At 40.0% G+C, this 19,164-nt stretch overlaps 2 protein-coding genes across 3 annotated transcripts; one reads left to right on the top strand and one right to left on the bottom strand.

Moving 5' to 3' along the window:
• On the bottom strand, positions 1–5,621 carry LOC134868285 (WD repeat-containing protein 5). The gene is made up of 14 exons (XM_063889309.1): positions 5,448–5,621; positions 4,429–4,538; positions 4,184–4,292; positions 3,721–3,794; positions 3,426–3,515; positions 3,058–3,147; positions 2,879–2,962; positions 2,743–2,798; positions 2,171–2,217; positions 1,899–1,974; positions 1,696–1,729; positions 1,440–1,514; positions 1,167–1,254; positions 1–1,052 (listed from the first exon to the last, which is right to left on the bottom strand). The coding sequence occupies exons 2-14, from the start codon at positions 4,504–4,506 to the stop codon at positions 952–954; spliced, it is 1,002 nt and encodes a 333-aa protein (XP_063745379.1). The 5' UTR covers positions 4,507–4,538; positions 5,448–5,621; the 3' UTR covers positions 1–951.
• A 292-nt stretch (positions 5,622–5,913) lies between these two features.
• Positions 5,914–13,318, top strand: LOC134868280 (bromodomain-containing protein 3-like). Of its 2 annotated transcripts, none has more exons than XM_063889299.1 (11): positions 5,914–6,212; positions 6,612–6,954; positions 7,904–8,041; positions 8,134–8,269; positions 9,089–9,213; positions 9,318–9,614; positions 10,564–10,692; positions 10,777–10,932; positions 11,846–11,973; positions 12,052–12,323; positions 13,110–13,318. In XM_063889299.1, the coding sequence occupies exons 2-11, from the start codon at positions 6,760–6,762 to the stop codon at positions 13,211–13,213; spliced, it is 1,680 nt and encodes a 559-aa protein (XP_063745369.1). In that variant the 5' UTR covers positions 5,914–6,212; positions 6,612–6,759; the 3' UTR covers positions 13,214–13,318. The 2 variants fall into 2 exon arrangements, with proteins under 2 accessions (XP_063745369.1, XP_063745368.1); XM_063889298.1 differs by having other exon boundaries at positions 10,777–10,947.
• The last annotated feature ends 5,846 nt before the right edge of the window (positions 13,319–19,164 follow it).

The following is a 19,164-nucleotide window of genomic DNA, read 5'->3' as shown; positions in this document are numbered from 1 at the left end:
TTAAACATACAAAAACTGGTTTTATTCAGGTTAGAGCTGTCAAATGCAAACATGTATTCCACATAGATCCAGGTTAAGTACAGAGGACAGATGCTGCTGGGGTGTAGGACTACAATAGAAGCTACTCAAGCAAAAAAAAGACTAAAAAACACAATATATCAATGTAATATATACAAATCCTAGAAGACAATATAGCTGCATTTGGTCAGTTATAATAGAAAATTGGGGGTGATTAAATTCATTAAGGGGGCTTTGAACATTTTTTTTTTTTTGTTAAATAAATAGTACAGTCAAGCTGATTTTTATTGACTAATTCACCTACTTCCAAAACCTCATCCGGGTTTGTTGCCATAATATAGTACACGTGAGGTCTGGCATTTGATATTAGGGGAAACTAAACACTAATAGAGTTGCCTTTTGAATAAATTACAGCCATAAGGATCATTTTTTTCCCCTTACGCTTGATGTTAAAGTCCCCTCATTGAAAGCCGATAAACAATTACACAGACAAATTGAAAAAAAAAGGCAAAAGAAATCATAGAAAGGCCAAATAAGCACTACATTTATTGTAAAGGAGCAGATATGGGTGGTTGGTATGAGCTCCATGACATCAGGGGGCAATGCAGTGTCAATATTACTGAAGCACCAGAACAGAGCATCAACATTGTTTAACAAACGTCCAGAAAAAACGCATCCCTGTGGAGACAACAAGAACCTGGCACATTAACATAGGAATATCTCAGATGTGACGAGGGGAACGCGTCCGCTGCAGAAGATGTGAGGTGTGTTCACGTTGATGCTCTGTCTCATTTGGTTCTCCTTGCTGAATTTCAGTATGTGGAAGCCCTGGGCAATTCGCAGGAGCTCTCCTTTAGAAAAAAAGTCCTTTCTTACAACAAAACAGAGAGAAAAACAAGTCAAAAAAGGAATATGAACGGCCCCAAAAAGAGCTTAGCAGTCGCTTCTCCATAGCTTGATGGTTTTGTCGTTTTCTAAGGCGGCGGACGCGATGATGTTTTCTGTCGGGTGGCAGGCGGTCGATATGACGACGTCTGAAGAGGAGACGAGAAACAGAAACAGAAACAGGGTCAATAACAGCGTTTCACATCCAGTGACAAATATGATGTCTTAAAATCAATTTCCAGAAGCGTGCGTGTGTCCTGTACCTGTGTGGCCCTGTAGCTTCTGCACGATCTCCTTAGTCTGCAGGTTCCAGATATACACCATGTTGTCCTCGGAGCCGGACACGATCCACTGCAACAGAGCCGGCGCTTAGCTTAGCAACATTAGCTTTGAATGTTTTTTACAAATAAGTATTTAAATAGAAATGGAGAAACTGCATGGTTGAGGCGTTAATACCAGGAAGGATTTATTTAATTAATGAAGGGGAAAAAAAAGACCATACATATCTTTGTTTTGTGTAATTAGTCATTTCTTACCTTTCCCCCAGTGACAGAGAAATTCGCAAATATGCAGTACTTCTCATTTTTGTGGCCGCTGTACGTTTTCAAGCACTGAAATGTTGGAGGCACAATAAAACTAATTAATTCTCCACATTAGATAATAAAAATTATAACTATCAGCAGCAGTATTTAAGTATAAAACAGTAAACAAATGAGGAAAAAATGAAATACCATCTCATTTTTGCATTATTAAATAAAAGAAAAAAATGGAGTATTCAAACTGAATGCTTACCTTTCCTTTGCTGTAGTCCCACAGCTTCAGCGTGCTGGAATAAGAAAAATAAAACATGTTAAAAAACGAGTCTGTTTTTATAAAAGTGCAGCTAGGGAAAGCTTATAGTGTCATACTGCCCTCTGCTGGTGACAGTCCTGAACAGCGTAATGAGCACTAAATAAATCACAGAATACAGTAAAAACATATAGTATAATACTCACTTATCCAGTGTAGCTGCCAGGATGTATTTTCCATTGGGAGAAAACTTCACAAAGGACACCGGAGGGTTATCATCATCTGATAAACACACAGTAACAAGCAGCATTAGTAATGCCTCATTTCAAACTCCAATCATTCTAATTTTTTGACACTAATCAAAACACAATTTTCAAACATTTTCTGTAATTAACTTAATGAGAATGAGGTGAAATCAGTAAATGATGTTACAATATCAATGAGATTGAAGATGCACTGCATTACAACGTGATCTTACCTATGAGGGTCTTTAGACACTGGCCCGATGCTGTGTCCCAGATTCGGCTGGGAGAGGGGGAAAAAATGTTTCAATAAGACTCTTTATTGCTTAGAAAGACCATTAATATATAAACAAACCACATTCTTGTCACTGCAGATGTTTGGAGTTTATATTTTTTAAAGGGGCAGCATCTTAAACAAAAGCCCAGATTGCTCTGGTTGGTTAGCTGGCCGGCTCTGTTGGGATTGGACAACCGCTTAGGAGATGTCCCGCCCCTTAGCCTGTCACATACAATGCATCGGAGCACTAGCCAGTAGAAGTGTGGGTGTTATGTAGTGATGTCAATATGTTATGGAAGTAAACAATTGCAGGCGTTCCAGGAAGGAGGGGTGGGGGTTTAGCCTATGCAGACCGTTGACATGCACAGAAACCTATTTAACACAACAGAAAAGGGAAAACCCACAAAAGCATAATAGGGCCTCTTTCAAACTGAGCTGCTAATAAGGAACGCAGCTGGACATTTCCAGCTGTCAATTTTTTTAAATGGGCCATTTAAGAGGACACGAGTAAATGTGGAAGTTAGTTTTTACCAAAGGCCGTCGTAGCTGCTGGACACGATCAGAGAGCCGTCTCTGTTGAAATGAACCTGCAGGCAGACACATAATCAAATTACTGCTACATGTTTATCTAAAATCTAGAAATGTGTGAAGAAGTAAACTAACTTACGGCCGAGACGGGGTCAGAATGTGCGGGCAACGTTTTCAAACACTTCCCGGTCTTCACGTCCCATATCCTTACGCTCTCATCGAACTGGAAGCACAAAGAAAAAACAATCACTGAGTAAAAGGTCTGACATACGCTCCCCATTACCTGCTTGTTTTATTCCAGAAGCTTCTTCTACTCACCGATCCTGACACGATGAGGTTGGACTGGGGGTTGAAGTTGCAGCAGAAGACGTAGTTGCTGTGTCCTTTTAGAGTTTTTAAGCATTTCCCCTGGAAGACAGTCAAATGAATTGAACCGTCAACATACTGTTTCACGCTGATAGCACAACCAGTACAAGACATTTTCAGCTAGTGAAGCTTTAATGATAACACTTATTTTACAGGTGCGATGTCATGAAATGTTGGGAGAAACATTCATAGTTTAACTTTGAAAAATAGAATTTGATTCAACCCTGATTTATGGTGGTTCATGTTCTGCTTGTTTAGCCTGTGGTACAAATATCCATATCGGCTCAGTATGATTAATGTTGATTAATGCATTCTCTTACCGAGCTCACATCCCAGATCTTCAAGGTTTTGTCGTCCGATGCAGACACCAGGAGATTGGAGTCAGAGGACCAGGCCACGTCCGAGATACCCTGAAGGAGCATGGGTAATAGTTAGGAGCATAATAGAACAGCAAGGATGATACCATAGCTCACTCCTACATTCAAATGTATGCTATTTGTTTCCATAACCTTTTTGTGTACTGCACACGGGTAGGATGTCATGGCAGGTACAATCCCACCCAAAAAAGGGTAAAACAATGTGCGGCTGTAAAGATGATGAATACGTTTTACTTACAAGTTTGTGCCCGGATATGGTTTTCTCAAACTTGCCGTCATACGCACCCCAGATTTTGATGAGTTTGTCAGCAGCTGGAAAGAAAAATTAAAACACGCATTTAGTGTCGCTTCAACTTTCATCTGTAGACAGACGTTTCACAATATGGCTTAATAATGTTAGAGGTCAACATTAAATTGGACTAAAACAGCAAAGGCAAGTTTTTTGATCTATCGAAACAAAGAAATTATTATTTATATTATTGCCTTATTTGTACATTACTCATTTTTAAGTTCTAATAGTTTGTTTTGAAAATCCCAGTTTGGGATAAATAAAGTATTTCTGATTCTGAAAACTAATTGGCGACTATTTTATTAATTGTTGAAGAGAAAATAGTTGGAAAGGTGATGAAAATAAATGTAGCAGTAATTTACTGTGGCCCATATGTGATTTAAAGCAAACAAGAAAATGAAAAAGGACTCACATGAGCTGGCGAGCCACTCTCCACTCGGACTGAACTTGACGGAGGAGACAGCTTTAGTGTGGCCTGCTAGTGTGAACTTCAGGCTGTAATTTGGCTTGGCAGGTGCAGACTGTCAATGAAAACAAAGTCATTTGTGATAAATGGGCAACCACATCGCATTTATCAAAAAACTATAGATTAGGGAAAAAAGGGACATATCCTCAGATGATCTTCCCCGGCATACAAGTACAATAAGAAATCCAAACCTTGCTTTGACTGGAAGACGATGATTGGACAACGGGAGGTTTCGTGTCAGTCTCTGGTTTCTTATCTTCTGTTGCCATGGTGAGGAAGTGAGCATCAACTGAGCACGATCCTAAAACAAAAGGATTTGATATTGAAATAAGTTGAGAATTGCATTCTTTATATGCACGACAACCAACTGAAGGCAACACATGATCAACTGCAGACTGATGACTTTCAGTCTTCAGGTGTATAGTAGGGTATCCTCTACAAACTGTAATTACAGTGACTATTTTCATTGACTGGTCCCCATGGAAACTGAATATGTAACTCATGTAATTTAAGTGAATTTGAATATGTGTGTACTGTAGGTGCCAAATGCCACTGATAAAATGATGTGTTGTGCTAATCATGTCAACCATGATGTTATATATTATACACTTCGTAACTATACAATGCAACAGTTTGACTGCTAATCATTTCCACAAAACACTTTTAATAAATGCATGTTTTAGTCTTTAGTTTAAAGAAAAAAAGCCATGAAATAAGTGTCTGCTTTCCACTTTAGCACAGCGTCATCCAACAATGTAGCTATTTCAGCTAGCAACTAGCTAGCTAACGCTAACTGGCCTTGTTAAGGGGATACTAACACGTTATACAGCCCGGTAATAATGCATAACATGCTAATAGTTATACATCAGGTAAAAACGTGTACGTTTGTTCGTGTTTTAAGGGTATAATCCAAAAAGAATGAATATTAAACAAAGGGCGACACGGAATCTCTCCGTTCGGAAGTCCAACTTTGACAGTAACGTTAGCTTTCATCGTACTGTATACATGTATTTAACATTTATGATTTTTTTAAAGACAAATAACGATAGCAACCCAATCTCAAATGCGCTTGTTTATTACTACAGCTAATAGCAGTACACTCGTGTAGCCGTCTGCCTTAAAGCATTGATGCTGTTGACAAATTGGCTGATCTGCCACGGAGGGGCCCTCCATTCAAACAATGAGGAATCAATCATAAACCGAAACTCACAGGGATTTGATGCTGCTCCGCGATCAGATTGCTACTCCGCGTAAAGATTGGAAGGAAAAAGCGCGTATTATTATTCAGACGATCATGGAGACCGCATTTAAACACTTGGCTCGCTACTGGTTGCGTGCCTGCTGGCTGCGAGGAGAAGCGGGGAATGTGGGGTTTGGGGATTAGTACTGCGCATGCGTTTTATCCTCAGAAGAAACGGGAACTAACGAGGGACAATTAAGTGTCAAACGCAATGCATTGAATATATAATTACTTATTTTCTTTCTTTGGGGATAGCACTGGTTTTCATGTGTCCCTACTAAGTGCTTGGGCTGCATGTATTTGTTAAATTTAGACTATTAATGGGTAGACTTGACATTTAACCGTCGATACAAAAAAGTACAGGACAGTATTTGAGCGTGGCACCATTCACCCCGGCCCAGTGGGTGGCAGTGTCCTCTCTGTTTGCATCCCGCCGATGCAGCTATCGGAGCAGGGAACAAGAAAAGCAAAGCACGTTCCTTTGCCTTAGGTTGGTTAACGTAAGATCGTTTTTAGTTTTAAAGTGGGTGTAACGGTTCACTCTGTGGGTAATTACGGATATTTATAGGTGGGCATGTGCTGGGTATAGACTCCTCTAAAGCAATAATTGTCGTTCTTTTCGAAAATATATGTAAAACCTTCAGAACCCGTCCACAATTTTTTCTACGACATGACTCTCCCGCCGCTGTCTCTCCTTGCAAGAGGTGTTTACATTCCGTTGTCTGAAGATGACAGGTAACGTAGCTTGTAACATTGAAGTTTGGCTCCAAACATGGTTAAAACTTTTATTCTGAAACTCGACGTCCTTCAAAAAGCAAAGCAGCACTTTACGGTTGTATGATACGTCCTATAAAAACTTTATTATGGTGAGACTGTTCTTTACTTTTGACGAACTACGTTTTCTTTCGACGGCAGGCTATTAACATTTAAGCTAACAGCACCACGGTTTGTTGTAGCATCCCAAAACAGACGTTTACTCAGTTAGCTGGTTTTATCCTATATTTAGTGTAAAAAAAACCCTGCAAGGCTAATTATTTGCATCCAAATTAGTGGTCTCTTTTTTTCCCCCCCATATTTTTGGACCGTATGATGTGACGCATCACAAAACACAACCCTCTGTTTTAATATCCACAGATCACATTTTCTGGTATGAAAACTATGAATGAAGCTGGCCTTCCCTCAGAGCCATTGGAGACCTGATATACGGAAAATACAGAACTCAGGAGATAGCAGAAACCAGTGGAGGTTGTGTTCACTTGTTTGAGCCCAGCCTGGCCTCATCATGTCAGCAGACTCGAACCCGCACCCTCCACGTCTCGTGAATCCTCCGCCCCCTGAAGTGACGGACCCCAGCAGGCCGGGCCGGAGGACCAACCAGCTGCAGTACATGCAGAACGTAGTGATCAAGTCCCTGTGGAAGCACCAGTTCGCCTGGCCTTTTTATAAGCCTGTTGATGCAGTCGCTCTTGGACTACCAGTGAGTAGTTTGTACATGTGTCAATGTTCTTCAAACTATTTAAACATGCTGTTATCAATGGCTGCACAGTTAAACACTATTCTATCGAAATCACATTATGGATAAGTGCAATATCCAAATCTAAGTAAATCAAAATATGTAAAAGTATCTTTCTCAATTACGTTTTTTGGAGCTGCAGAGAGTAATGGCCAATCTGTATTGAGTACAAATCCTGTTATCAAAATCTCACCATAGTTTGAATATATCTTTCCATTATACTGTGAATAATATTTCTGAAATGCAAATAACCGCTAATTATTTTGCAAAAAATCAAAGTAAATGATGTTATGCCAAATCGCGCAGCCTTACTTTTATCCCAGCACATTGCAGTGTTTCATCCTTGTATAAGTGATTCTGAAATGTGGGTAATAATCGTAATTGCACAGAAGATGTTGCTAAAATAACTGTGAAACCAACGGATAGATTTTATAATTCTATAATAATTATCTTTACAGTTGTCACTTCTGAACACATTTGGATTTTATTTATTTTTTAAAACTGCTTGGGGTTTCTTGATGCATCTGATTATTTATTCCTATTCCCTGATTTCCGTCTATAATATTTCAATGACTAAAAAGAACTATGGCAACAAGTCATCAGAATATGATCCATATTGTAATAAACCAAAATGATCCTGAAAGAAAAAACCTTTAAAATGTTAGACACATGACTACTAACGAACAGTTCGATACACATTTGTCTGTTTATATATCTATATATTGTTTATATTTATCGAATATCTTTTTTTATCTCTCGTCTCATTTGTTTAAAAGCACTGCTTAAATCTATTTTAACTTCTTCATACCTATTGCAATGACTTATATTATAACATTCAGATCCTTTTAAAAGTGGCACTAAATCAAGTAACACCATATTTATCTGACAAATGTACTCTTTTCTTCTTAATTAGGACTACCATAAAATCATAACATCTCCCATGGATTTGGGAACCATCAAGAAACGACTTGAGAACAACTACTACATGAGCGCAACTGACTGTATGCAAGACTTCAACACCATGTTTACAAACTGCTACATCTACAACAAGGTGAGGAACTTGGTTAGTACAAATAAAACACCCCCCTGGTTAGCCTCGCAGAAACCCAAGTCTTTAAAGATGCCCCTCTTCCCGTCTTCCAGCCCACTGATGACATCGTGCTGATGGCCCTCGCCGTGGAGAAGGTTTTCCTGGAAAAATTTTCCCAGATGCCACCGGGAGAGGTGGAGATCATTCCTCCAGCGGCTAAAGGGAAGGGCAAGAAAAGCAGCACTCCAGGTAACGGACATGTACGAACAGGTGATGCTGCCACATGTTATTAGAGTTATTTGAAGAGGGAGGAATCCGTTTCTCATCAATTGGGGGCCACGTGACAAGGTTTTCCTCCTTCTGTTTATGCGTTAAGAAGAAGACATTCATTATGTTAGTCCTATTTAGAACACGGGGCGAGGTGTACTTTAACCTCTTGTGGCTGAAGTGAGTATCGCAACAACAAACACTTGAACATGAACAATAATCCTGAACGTTTAGAAAGATTATCGTGGTAAACTCTTTTTTTACCCAACACAAGATCATTTATTTTTATTATTAGTATTAGTCTTAAAAAGGACATATTATGCTTATTTAGGTTAATATTTGTATTTTGTTTCTCTACTGTGACATGTCTCCGTGCTTTAATGTTCAAAAAGCTCTTTATTGTTCTCATTCTGCCTGTGCTGCAGCACCTCTTTACACTCTCTGCCTGAAACCAAAGCCCAGTCTGCTCTGATTGGTTAGCTGGTCGGCTCTGTTATGAGTGGTCAAGCGCTTCGAGATGTGTTGGAAATGTCCCGCCCCTTAGCCTATCACATACAATGTGTTGGATCACTAGCCAATTGAAGTGTGATGTCACTATGTTACAGAAGTAAACAATGGAGTCCAATGGAGGTGTTTCAGATGGGGGGATTTGAGTCTTTGCAGACCCTTTACATGCACACAAATCTATATAACACACCGTAGGAAAGGGAAAACTATAATAGGGCCTCTTAAAAGGAATTACAATAATTATATTTTCTTACCTGCCTTTTGTACTATTCCTTTAATTCGTGTGTAATGCAGGTGGGGAGGCTGTCACTGCCGAAACATGTTCTTCGGCTACATCGCCCACATCTCAGCCCAGCCTCAGCTACACCACCTCCAGCTCATCCCCAGCGCCCAAACACCCGGCACACACCACATTAAAAGTGAGTCACCCTTTATGTTTCTTTGCCCTGAATTGTAATATTATAAAATCACAGATCATTGAGTTTCAACATTTCCTGTGGTGCTTTTTTTTGTGCCAATAAAGAACAAGTACCACGTGAAGCGGAAGGGAGACCTCCCCGCGGTTTTCTCCTCAGCGGGCATCACCAGTGTGAGTGATTCATCAGGAGGCAAGAGGAGACGAGAAAGCGTAGACCGAGGACAAGAGTCAGGTGAAGGGAAGAGTCAGCTCCAGTACTGCAGCGACATCCTGAAGGAGATGCTGTCCAAGAAATATGTTGCCTCCGCCTGGCCGTTCTACAAGCCCGTGGACGCTGAAGCTCTGCAGCTACACGATTACCACCAAATCATCAAATACCCCATGGACCTCGGCACTGTGAAGGTATCAGCTGTTTATTCTCACGTGTTGCATTAAATGTACAATTGTAAGATATATACATAGTCTATAGATACATGTATATAGTATCCTATGTTTTAGTAAAATGGTCTTCTACAGTGTAGTCTACGTATTCTGTATATGTTATATTGTTTTATCTGTATATCCTCTAAATGTTTTTCCTGCTAATGTTGATATGTATATATTAACAATGCTTTTTTTTGTTTTACTTTGTAATGCCTTGTAAACACGCTCCTCTGACGAGATTAATTAGGACCATGAATATAAATACATTAAGCTCAGAGAGGAGGTGATTTATGCCAGATTTGAGCTAATTGCTCATTTCCATCTGCAGTCTTGAAGCAGGTACACAACAATAAACAAATACTAAAAACATTGCATAATATCTATCACACAAACAATAATAAAACAGGCTAAGGTACAGGTCAATAACATAGTACATAGCAGCGTTACAATATAATAATACAATTCGATTGACAAACTCAGATTGCAGTGTGGTAATGTTGGTGTGACTGGTTGCTTAATATCCATTATTTTTGCACCATGAGAGAAAGAGTGAAAGTCAGTGCCGGTTTTAAGCTCAATAATTTCACAATTTAGGATGAATTAAGTTGAAATCTATCTAATATTGACTAGTGCAATATCCAAATCACAGTAAGCACTTTATTAAGTAAAGGCTAAATATTTGATGGATAAAGGTGATGTAATTCCAAAGAGAAAACTTCAAAAGTTATGCTACAGATAAAAACAAAAACATCTCAAGTCATCCTAAAAGAAACGTAACACTATTATGATTTATTATATGTTGAAATAGTGTCACTGATCATATTGTATCAATCAAAATCGTCACAATTGATACATTTTCCCAAATCGTGCAGCCCTAATTCTATCCCTAAGTTCTTCTGTTGTCTTGATTGATCGTACTTATGTCCAGAGAAAGATGTCTGAGGGACAGTACGTGGACGCACAAGGCTTCGCCGCTGACGTCAGGCTCATTTTTTCCAACTGCTACAAATACAACCCTCCGAATCACGAAGTCGTCACCAGGGCCAGAAAACTCCAGGTGAACACTTCAACTGTTAGACAAGATCATTTGAAACACAGTTTGTTCTGCCTTTGTTTGTAACCATATATGTGTTTGCTTCAGGGAGTGTTTGAGAAGCTGTTCGCCAAGATGCCGGACGAGCCGGTGGAGATTACTTCCCCAAAAAGCGCCGGCTTTGGTGAATTAAGCACCAACAGCTCCTCCAACCTGGACGTGGATGAGGAGCGGGCCACTCGACTTGCTGAGTTGCAAGAACAGGTGGGTGCAGAACAGGTGGGTTTCTACACAGATCTCCAGCTCTGACTTATTTAAATGATTGTCTGCCAATTCAAACCTGAGGGACAGCAACCTGAGTCACTGCTGCTCTGCTTCTGTCCTGTCCTACCACACAATTCAATCACTGAACAGAATCACCATTAGGAAGACTTAGCCAGCTGTTAGCATGTGCCTTGTTTAGCACACAAATAAGTTTACACGTGTACAAAAAGGGATATCTACTCATTTATTTAATGTCGTAGAGCAACATCTCTTAAAGTCGTGTTTACCAAGGGTGAAAAGATGCTGAATCATTTCCAGATTTTAGGAATCGATTTGGTGTATGTGGTGCATCCAAAGATACATACACTCTTTTGACTTCCTGTTTAATGACTTAAAAAGGTTTGACTTTCCTGGTTGAAAAGAACATATACCCAAATTCTAATACATAAATACACCCTCTTTAAAAAACCTGCATGATGTCATTTATAATGTAAATACATCTGTAGAAGTCAATGCAAGTTTATATTTATTTCGTACGCAAGATGCAACTCTTACGAAGCGTTACGCATCTTCAGGTTTACTTTTGAAACTTTTGAAATATTTGATGTGCGATGAGATATGATCTGCAAATATCTCACTTCTTTTTCTGCATCTCTGCCTGACTACACAGAAGCATATCAGATCACTCCTCTGATTGTTTGAGGAGGACTGATGAGCTCACATGCTAAGCTGAAATGAACCTAGCTTACAGTAAATTGCTCGCTAAGACTTCCCCCTTTTTATTTTCGCACATTATGACGCATCCGCTTCTACTTGCTACCACAGGAGCTACTCACTGACTTAAACATTCTTCTGATTCTGATTGGTTACTGCTTAGCCAACCAAAGCCCATTTCTATTGTCGCTGTACCCAGCTCAAGGCTGTTCACGATCAACTCTCGGCCCTCTCTGACATCCCCGCGATGAAGCCAAAGAAGAAGAGAGAAAAGGACCAGAAAGAGGAGAGCAAGCAACCCAAAGGCAGCACAAATCCCATCTCCAGGTACGAGGTTTTAAAGAAATGAAGACTCAGTTACATAGCACTTCCATATGGAGTTGACTGATTCCTCTTGACTTCCAGGGATTGCCAGGCGAGCAAAGACTGGGACTCAGACGACGAAAGTCTGCTGATGACGTACGACGAGAAGCACCAGCTGAGCCTGGACATTAACAGGTTACCCGGCCACAAGCTAGGTAACGTGGTGCGCATCATACAGACGCGAGAGCCCTCGATGCGCGACACCAACCCGGACGAGATCGAGATCGACTTCGAGATGTTGAAGCCGTCCACCCTGCGCGAGCTGCAGCGATACGTCCAGTCCTGCCTGCGCAAGAAGTTCAAGAAATTTCAGAGTAAGGAGTGTTTGAAATGAGTTCTGAGCAATATCAATGGTAGACAAAAAAAAAGGTGTGATGGAAGACTGAACTACATTATGTTCCCATATAGAGTGGTGCAGGCATGAGTCCTAAAACCAGGAAATGAGTTGCCATTTTACCACTTCCTGTTCTCATGTCTCAAGGTCAACATGTTTTTGGTTAGATGCCTGAAATACAATCTGTTCTACAACATAAATTATGTCAGTAAATATCCCACTGTCCGGTGCATCTATGTGTCATGAAGATGTCAGTTGCCAAAAGGCGGCTAAATGAGACAGATCTTATTTTCTGCAATACGGACGAATCCCTTTGGCTTTCTAAGTATTTCTGCAATGCTAACTTCTGTGACAAAAATTCAGTCCGGGGACACTGCACTACTCTAGACTATTTATCCTGCAGAGGGCCTGCTGTAGGCTTCCTTTTCTAAAAATGAGTAGGACTCTGTATCATCAGTGTCAGACTTTCTGTCTCCTTTACCTCATGTACCAGAAAGCATCGTAACTCTGCCTGTCTGTCATGGGATTATATTTGGGAGGATATTCCCTGTTACAAGGAGGTACCTAAAACCCATTTAAAGGATTCGTAATATAAAACGGACAGTTCCATATCAAAATATCTACTGCAAATTAGTATAAAGATATAATATTCTAATATATACGTGTTGTAATCGATAGGATTAGCTCAAAGATTACTTAACCTTGGTGCCAAAATGTATAAATGGCATGGGTGTCATTTAACCGTGCTTCTCCTCCCGTTTTCCAGAGAGAAGCAGGCGAGCTGAGTCGCACCACGTCAGCTGCAGCAGCTCCTCAGATTCCTCCTCCAGCAGCTCCACTGACTGCAGCACAGAAAACAGCGACTCCTGACGGCTTTACTGTTTTTATTTATTTCTTCAACAGAGAGTGTCTCCAAGCGTTTTCGTTTTTGTTATATGTTCAAACATTTGGAAAATTAAACTTCCCAAAACAGCATTTGTGTATTCAGTGTGAATTTTCTCCCTCTTTCTTCTATAAATCGCAATATCCGCCTCTACTGTTTCTAATCAGACATCGCCGCCGAGCACCCGGGCACATTTCATACCAATATCCTGTCTCCGTCACTCAGTTAGCTCGTTACATTTAATAAGGTTTTCTTTTTTAAATACTTTAATGGCTAAAAAGTGATTTCCACTCAACAGCATCTGTTAAATGTGAGAGGTTTAGCAGTCGGGCATCTTATTACGAATATGAGTTCATTATTTTGAATGTAGCACATGATTACAGACAGATATGAAGGCTCATGTGACCTCAAGTATGTTACAAGTGTATTGTTATTATTTATGGGCTGCTATTTAGCTATATAATTGGCAGTATATCTTTTTTTTATATAACAGGAGAGAGTCATTAGGAAGTGGTTGATTCCCTTTAGTTTAAAGGGTCCCTATTATGCTAATTTTTAGGCTCATTTGTATCTTGTGCCTCTACTGTTTCATGTCTCCATGCTTAAATGTTCAAAAAGCTCTATTTTTCTCTCATACTGCCTGTGCTGCAGCACCTTTTTTCACCCTCTGTCTGAAACCAGAGCCCAGTCTGCTCTGAGGGTAGCTCGCCGGCTCTGATTGCTTGACTAATTGTTGCGGTGAAGTAATTTGTATATTCCAGGTTTGATATAAAACACTAAACATTTATTGTTATGTTAGAGAAGTAGCAGTGGATTGTTCTTGATCACTTTTCTGAAATATGGAAAGTGGACTGCTACTTGGAGAGGTCCCAGTTCACCTCATAGGCCCTGCTGTGGTGCCCTTGAGCAAGGCACCGGACACCTCCAATCCCCCCTCCCCCTTGCTCCCCGGGCGCTGCACGATAGCTGCCCACTGCTCCTAGTACTAGGGTGGGTTAAATGCAGAGGACCAATTTCACTGTGTGTGCTCTGCTGTGTGCATGTATGTGACTAATAAAGAGGGTTTCATCCTCCGATTCTAACTGATGGTTCTCCAAATAACTGAGCATGTTTGGTCAGATGGACTAAGGCTTTCCTGTGCTTGTGTTCAGTTTACTTACTGACATAAATCAAACTTTAAAAACCCTTCATCTTAACCCCACATTTAACATTTATACATAACATTAAAACCTGTTTTCAATGCATCTTTTATGTTTTACTTTTCAGCACTTGAATGTAACAATTCAAGATCCAGTTTTTCATTTTACATTAAAATATTATTTCGTTTTTATCGACCTTTGTTTTGAATGCCGGTCTTCACTTCATCATCTTTTTTATTGCCAAGGGTAAATAACTGTTGTGAATAAAACTGTCTTCCTGTTGAGCTTTGGAAAGGACCACAGCAGTGTTTTGCATCCTGCAGTCCATTTACTATGAATTACGAGTTGTAATAAATATTTTCAGCATGATATATTTATTCTTCTCTCCATCCAGGCATCTAAACATTGTTTTGAAGCAATCCATGAAAGTGGAGGTCGTGTCTGCTGCTGTTTATTTCTACTGGCCAATCAAATAGAAAAACGTTGTTGTGCACATTTTACAATATTTAAAAACAATAAATATAATGAAATGTGTACACCAAACCCCCCCCCCCCGCTGTGAAGTAAAGCCCTCTCTCTGCCAGCTGCTCGGCCCAGACTGGCACATCCAGCGCTGACCGGTCAGCAGCAGCCGGGGCCTCCAGCAGATTTACGCTCCATGGGGTCCCAGAGCTTAAAGCTCGTGGGGGGGTCGGGGGTGAAGAAAGTGACTGTGGTACTAAAGCACTCCTATTGGCAGAGAGGAGATCGTGTGGGTGGCTACAACCTGCATGTAGTTTAGAGATTAACCAGGAGAGGGCGATCCTGCGCTGTGATGAGCTGTCTTACACTGCTTGACATTCTTTCACTGTTGTAATAAGACACACTGCAGCTATAAGTTATATGTTTTTATTATAATTAATCAAGAAAATTAAGCTTAAAATATGTTTTATAAAGGCTCCCCGGGCAAAAAAAAAAAAAGTTATTATTCTTTACTTTTTTAACGTTTGGATTAATGATTTTGTTCATTTGTTTTGCCATCACTAGCATTAGTATTCAATTTAGCTCAATTGACTTCAATCTATTAAGTGTTCCAAAGATAACAAATGAAGAACTAATTAAGTAAACAACATAGATGCAGTTTTGAATAAATACACTTTGTCTTCGTTGATTTCTCCAAGGTTTACGAAAATATTGCATTAGATAACACATTTAGCATTAGCAGTTTTTAAACCTAATTCTTGAGACTTCTAATACAACATACAGTTGTCCTAATGTAGGTAATCATCTCGTGAAGATTCATACGGATGTCTTTTATATAAAAATGTTGATCCTATTCACATATGATGTTTTAACTCTCTAAAGGATGTTTACTCTCGTACACAGAGCCTGAAATCTCCACTTCAGTAGCACTTACAAAACTTTCCCATTTTGTTCCCATCTATATTCTGAGGGTTTTTACAGAAGGGGTTTGTTCATAAATCATTCATGTTGTTATACAATGTTGTTCCTAAAATCATGGCGAAAATAGATCTAGAAGAGATCTACAATATTCCCTCAAAAACATGTCAACAAATGAAACGATGATTTCTGTTCTGGAAAGTATATAACACTTTTTTTTTTTTAAAGATAATGCCTCGCTTGCACATTGGTATCTAGTAGGGTGTTCTGCAAGGGGGCCGGGACATCTCTAAACTGTTAATCAAAATAGAGCTGGCCAGCTAACCAATCAGAGCAGACTGGGCTCTGGTTTCAGACAGAGGGTGAAAAGAGGTGCCGCTTCACAGGCAGTATGAGAAAAATAAAGAGCTTTTTGAACAAAATGCAAATATGAGCCTGAATATTAGCATAACAGGGCCCCTTTAAAGAAGTCACAATCTTTAAATCCCTAAAGCATACTAAAAGCTTTTATTTTGAAAACTAGAAATGGATGTAAAAAAGTGTTGAGAGGAAGCCTAACTGCATGCCCACTTTTGAGGCCATTCCTCATGTACCCTATTTGTTCTGTCCTTGCACTGTGTGTGCATGTCGCAGGGGGACGTGCTCTCTGACCCCTCCATCATGCCATGTAGAACCTGCCACTCGCCCCCCTCAGCCAAGAACCTTGGGGTCCGTGATTGATCAATGCCACAACTGTAGTGACAACTCATCATTTCTCCCACTTGTGGCCATCGCTCAGACGCATGGAAAGACCCCACATGCAACTCTCCAGACACACCACGCTAAACTGTGTGTTTGCTTTGATGAATGGATCTCTGCTTTTCATTTTCTTTTCCTAGAAGAACATTCGGAGTGAAAAAAGGCGTTAGTCGCTCTGAATCAAGGCGTGTAGAAAAGAACTGCACATCTATGCACTTTTGTTCTATGCTACTATGACATATAGAGAATCTTACCTGCAAATTAGCCGATGCTGTTCTCGATGAAGTGAGAGGGTCTTTTTTTTTTTCATTTGCTTGATTTGTAACAAAATATATGGAGCTTATTCATTTATTTTAAAGCCATTACTTACCCAAGAAAACTGCTGAGTTTGCTATTTTGCAGCACTGGGAGTTGCCCAGGGACCATAAGCTAACACTCAGCAGTATTACTGCATCAGCTATGGCAACACTACTCTACCATTAAGCCCACACATGTCCCAGAGTTTCTTGTTATTATATATGTTGTGTTTTCCTTGCTTGATATCTGTGGTGGTGGAATGTAACCCAGCACATTAACTTAAGGACCATACTTAAGTTCAATTTTAAGGACATTCAAATGAGTGTTTCATAATTAATTCATTCAATACAGGAGTTTTATTTGTAACATAGGAATCTACACTTGTGTAATTACCATTAGATTAGAGCTCTTTTCGTCTTCAAATAATACATAGATATTGAGTAAAACCAGTGCGGAAACCGTCCAAACACTCAGCTCATGCTACACTTTTGGTTGCATTTTTCCAACTAGCTTAGGAGCAAGTTCCCCCCTAGGAAAAAGGACCTACTTAAAGATTTAACAGCCATATTTTTAGGCTGATGGGGCTGTTCAAAAATGCCTGTAAAAGGTTAAGTGATCTCATGGCTCCATCGGCCAAACTCAGGGACCAATTTCTACATCCCAGAATGCATTGTACAGAGGACATTAGCCGCAGCCATTCACACAGCTCCCACAATTTTAATATGCCCCAAAATTGCAGAGCAGTGTCAGCATTTGGTAAGGTTTTAGTTAACCATTACTACTCCGGACGTGTCCAGATCTTGGAGAAATGGTGCACTAATCCTAGCTCTCATTTACAAACACAGCAGGATTCATATTTGTCTTCTTACCACATACTTCCTGTCCAATAAAAGTATAGGAGCGCTACATAAAACTGGGTTTACGACACAGGAAACCACAATGGATATCATTTCCGAATGCCCATAAACTGCATGTATAGTCTGTTTAAATAAGGATTTTAAGCTTTTAGGGGGGTTATCCCAAAGTCCAACAGTTACTGATGAGACTTAAAGGGCTCTCCGGGTGATTTCATGAAGACTTTTGGTGTGCTGGTTGTTGGGATTAAATCCTGGGGCACAGAAGCCCTGATGTGTGTTGTGGAATACACAGCCAGCTCTCTTGAAAGACTCACTGTCACTGTGAACGATAGAAAAACAGCCTCAGGCTCTCTGGCTGTCCTTTCCACCATAGTGAGTAGATGTGTGAAACTGCCGGGGATGGGAAGGAGTCTCACTAGGTCCAAATTGAAAATGCTCCAACTACTGTTCAGGCAGCTTCCCTGGCTCTCATTGAGTCTTGGATTTTGCTTACAGGCCGAATGTCTTGTAGATCTCCAATAAAATCTACAAAAACTGACTTTCTATACTAACAGAGTCGTACATCCAAACGTCTTTTATCTACATTGGTCCACAGCTCAAACTGTTGTAGTTTCACAATAATTGCTTTTCCGGATTTGTGTCTCTTGACTATTTGTTTTTTTTGGGTTAGTCTGGACTGAAGACTGAGATTACCGTCAGTTGAACAGATATTTTGTCACACTTTATAACAGAACTAACGACGGCAATAACGAAGATTTAATTTTCTACCAAAGCCTTAAATAATCTTAATCATCAAACGAAACACTTTCAATGAGCAAAGAAATTAAATGTAAAACTCACATTTCTCACTGAAGATGTTTTTTAAAAAAAGAAGCTTTTTAATTGCAAAACTGCCTTAAAATATCCAGCTGAGATTAAAGTAGTGGCTACCATCTTTTTGGTTTTCCTGCAGAGAAAGGTAACCTCGCATTACATGGACTCTGGGTATTATAAATAATTTCGAGGAAGAAATGAAGCCATCTCACAATTTTAGAGACATTATTTTAAACTGCGCTGTGGATCAACGTAGCTATTACACATTTTGATGTGAGACTGGGTTGCCTGTACCCTTGCAAGCTCTGCAACCAATGGTTGAGGCTCTTCTGCCAGACACTGAATTGTTTGACCTCAAATGAAATACTCTGTGTCTGACAGGGCGTCAGTTAGTTGTTGGCTTCTGCTTGTTATACTGCAGGCTTGGACCTCTGGGTCAGATATAATGGGCAGCGGCCATTCAGAGGAGTAGTTTTGCCTTAGTGAAGCTGAGAGCAGTTTGTATGTCTGTGGGAGGTGAAGCTGGCAGCCAAAGAAAAGGATAAAGCCTTTACTGTGCAGTCCAAATGATCTTAGGGGCTACAGGTGCACCAGAGAGTGGATGCACACTTATACTTTGGATGATTGCGGAGGGAAGAAGCCGAGCAATACAATGGATCACCTCCAACAGCTCTTGGAGGACTCCATTAGTTTGGGATCATAAGCAGTGCAAAA

This window comes from Eleginops maclovinus, chromosome 8 (assembly GCF_036324505.1).
Source record: "Eleginops maclovinus isolate JMC-PN-2008 ecotype Puerto Natales chromosome 8, JC_Emac_rtc_rv5, whole genome shotgun sequence".
Taxonomy (NCBI): Eukaryota; Metazoa; Chordata; class Actinopteri; order Perciformes; family Eleginopidae; genus Eleginops; species Eleginops maclovinus.
This window is presented reverse-complemented; position numbering and strand designations above follow the sequence as displayed.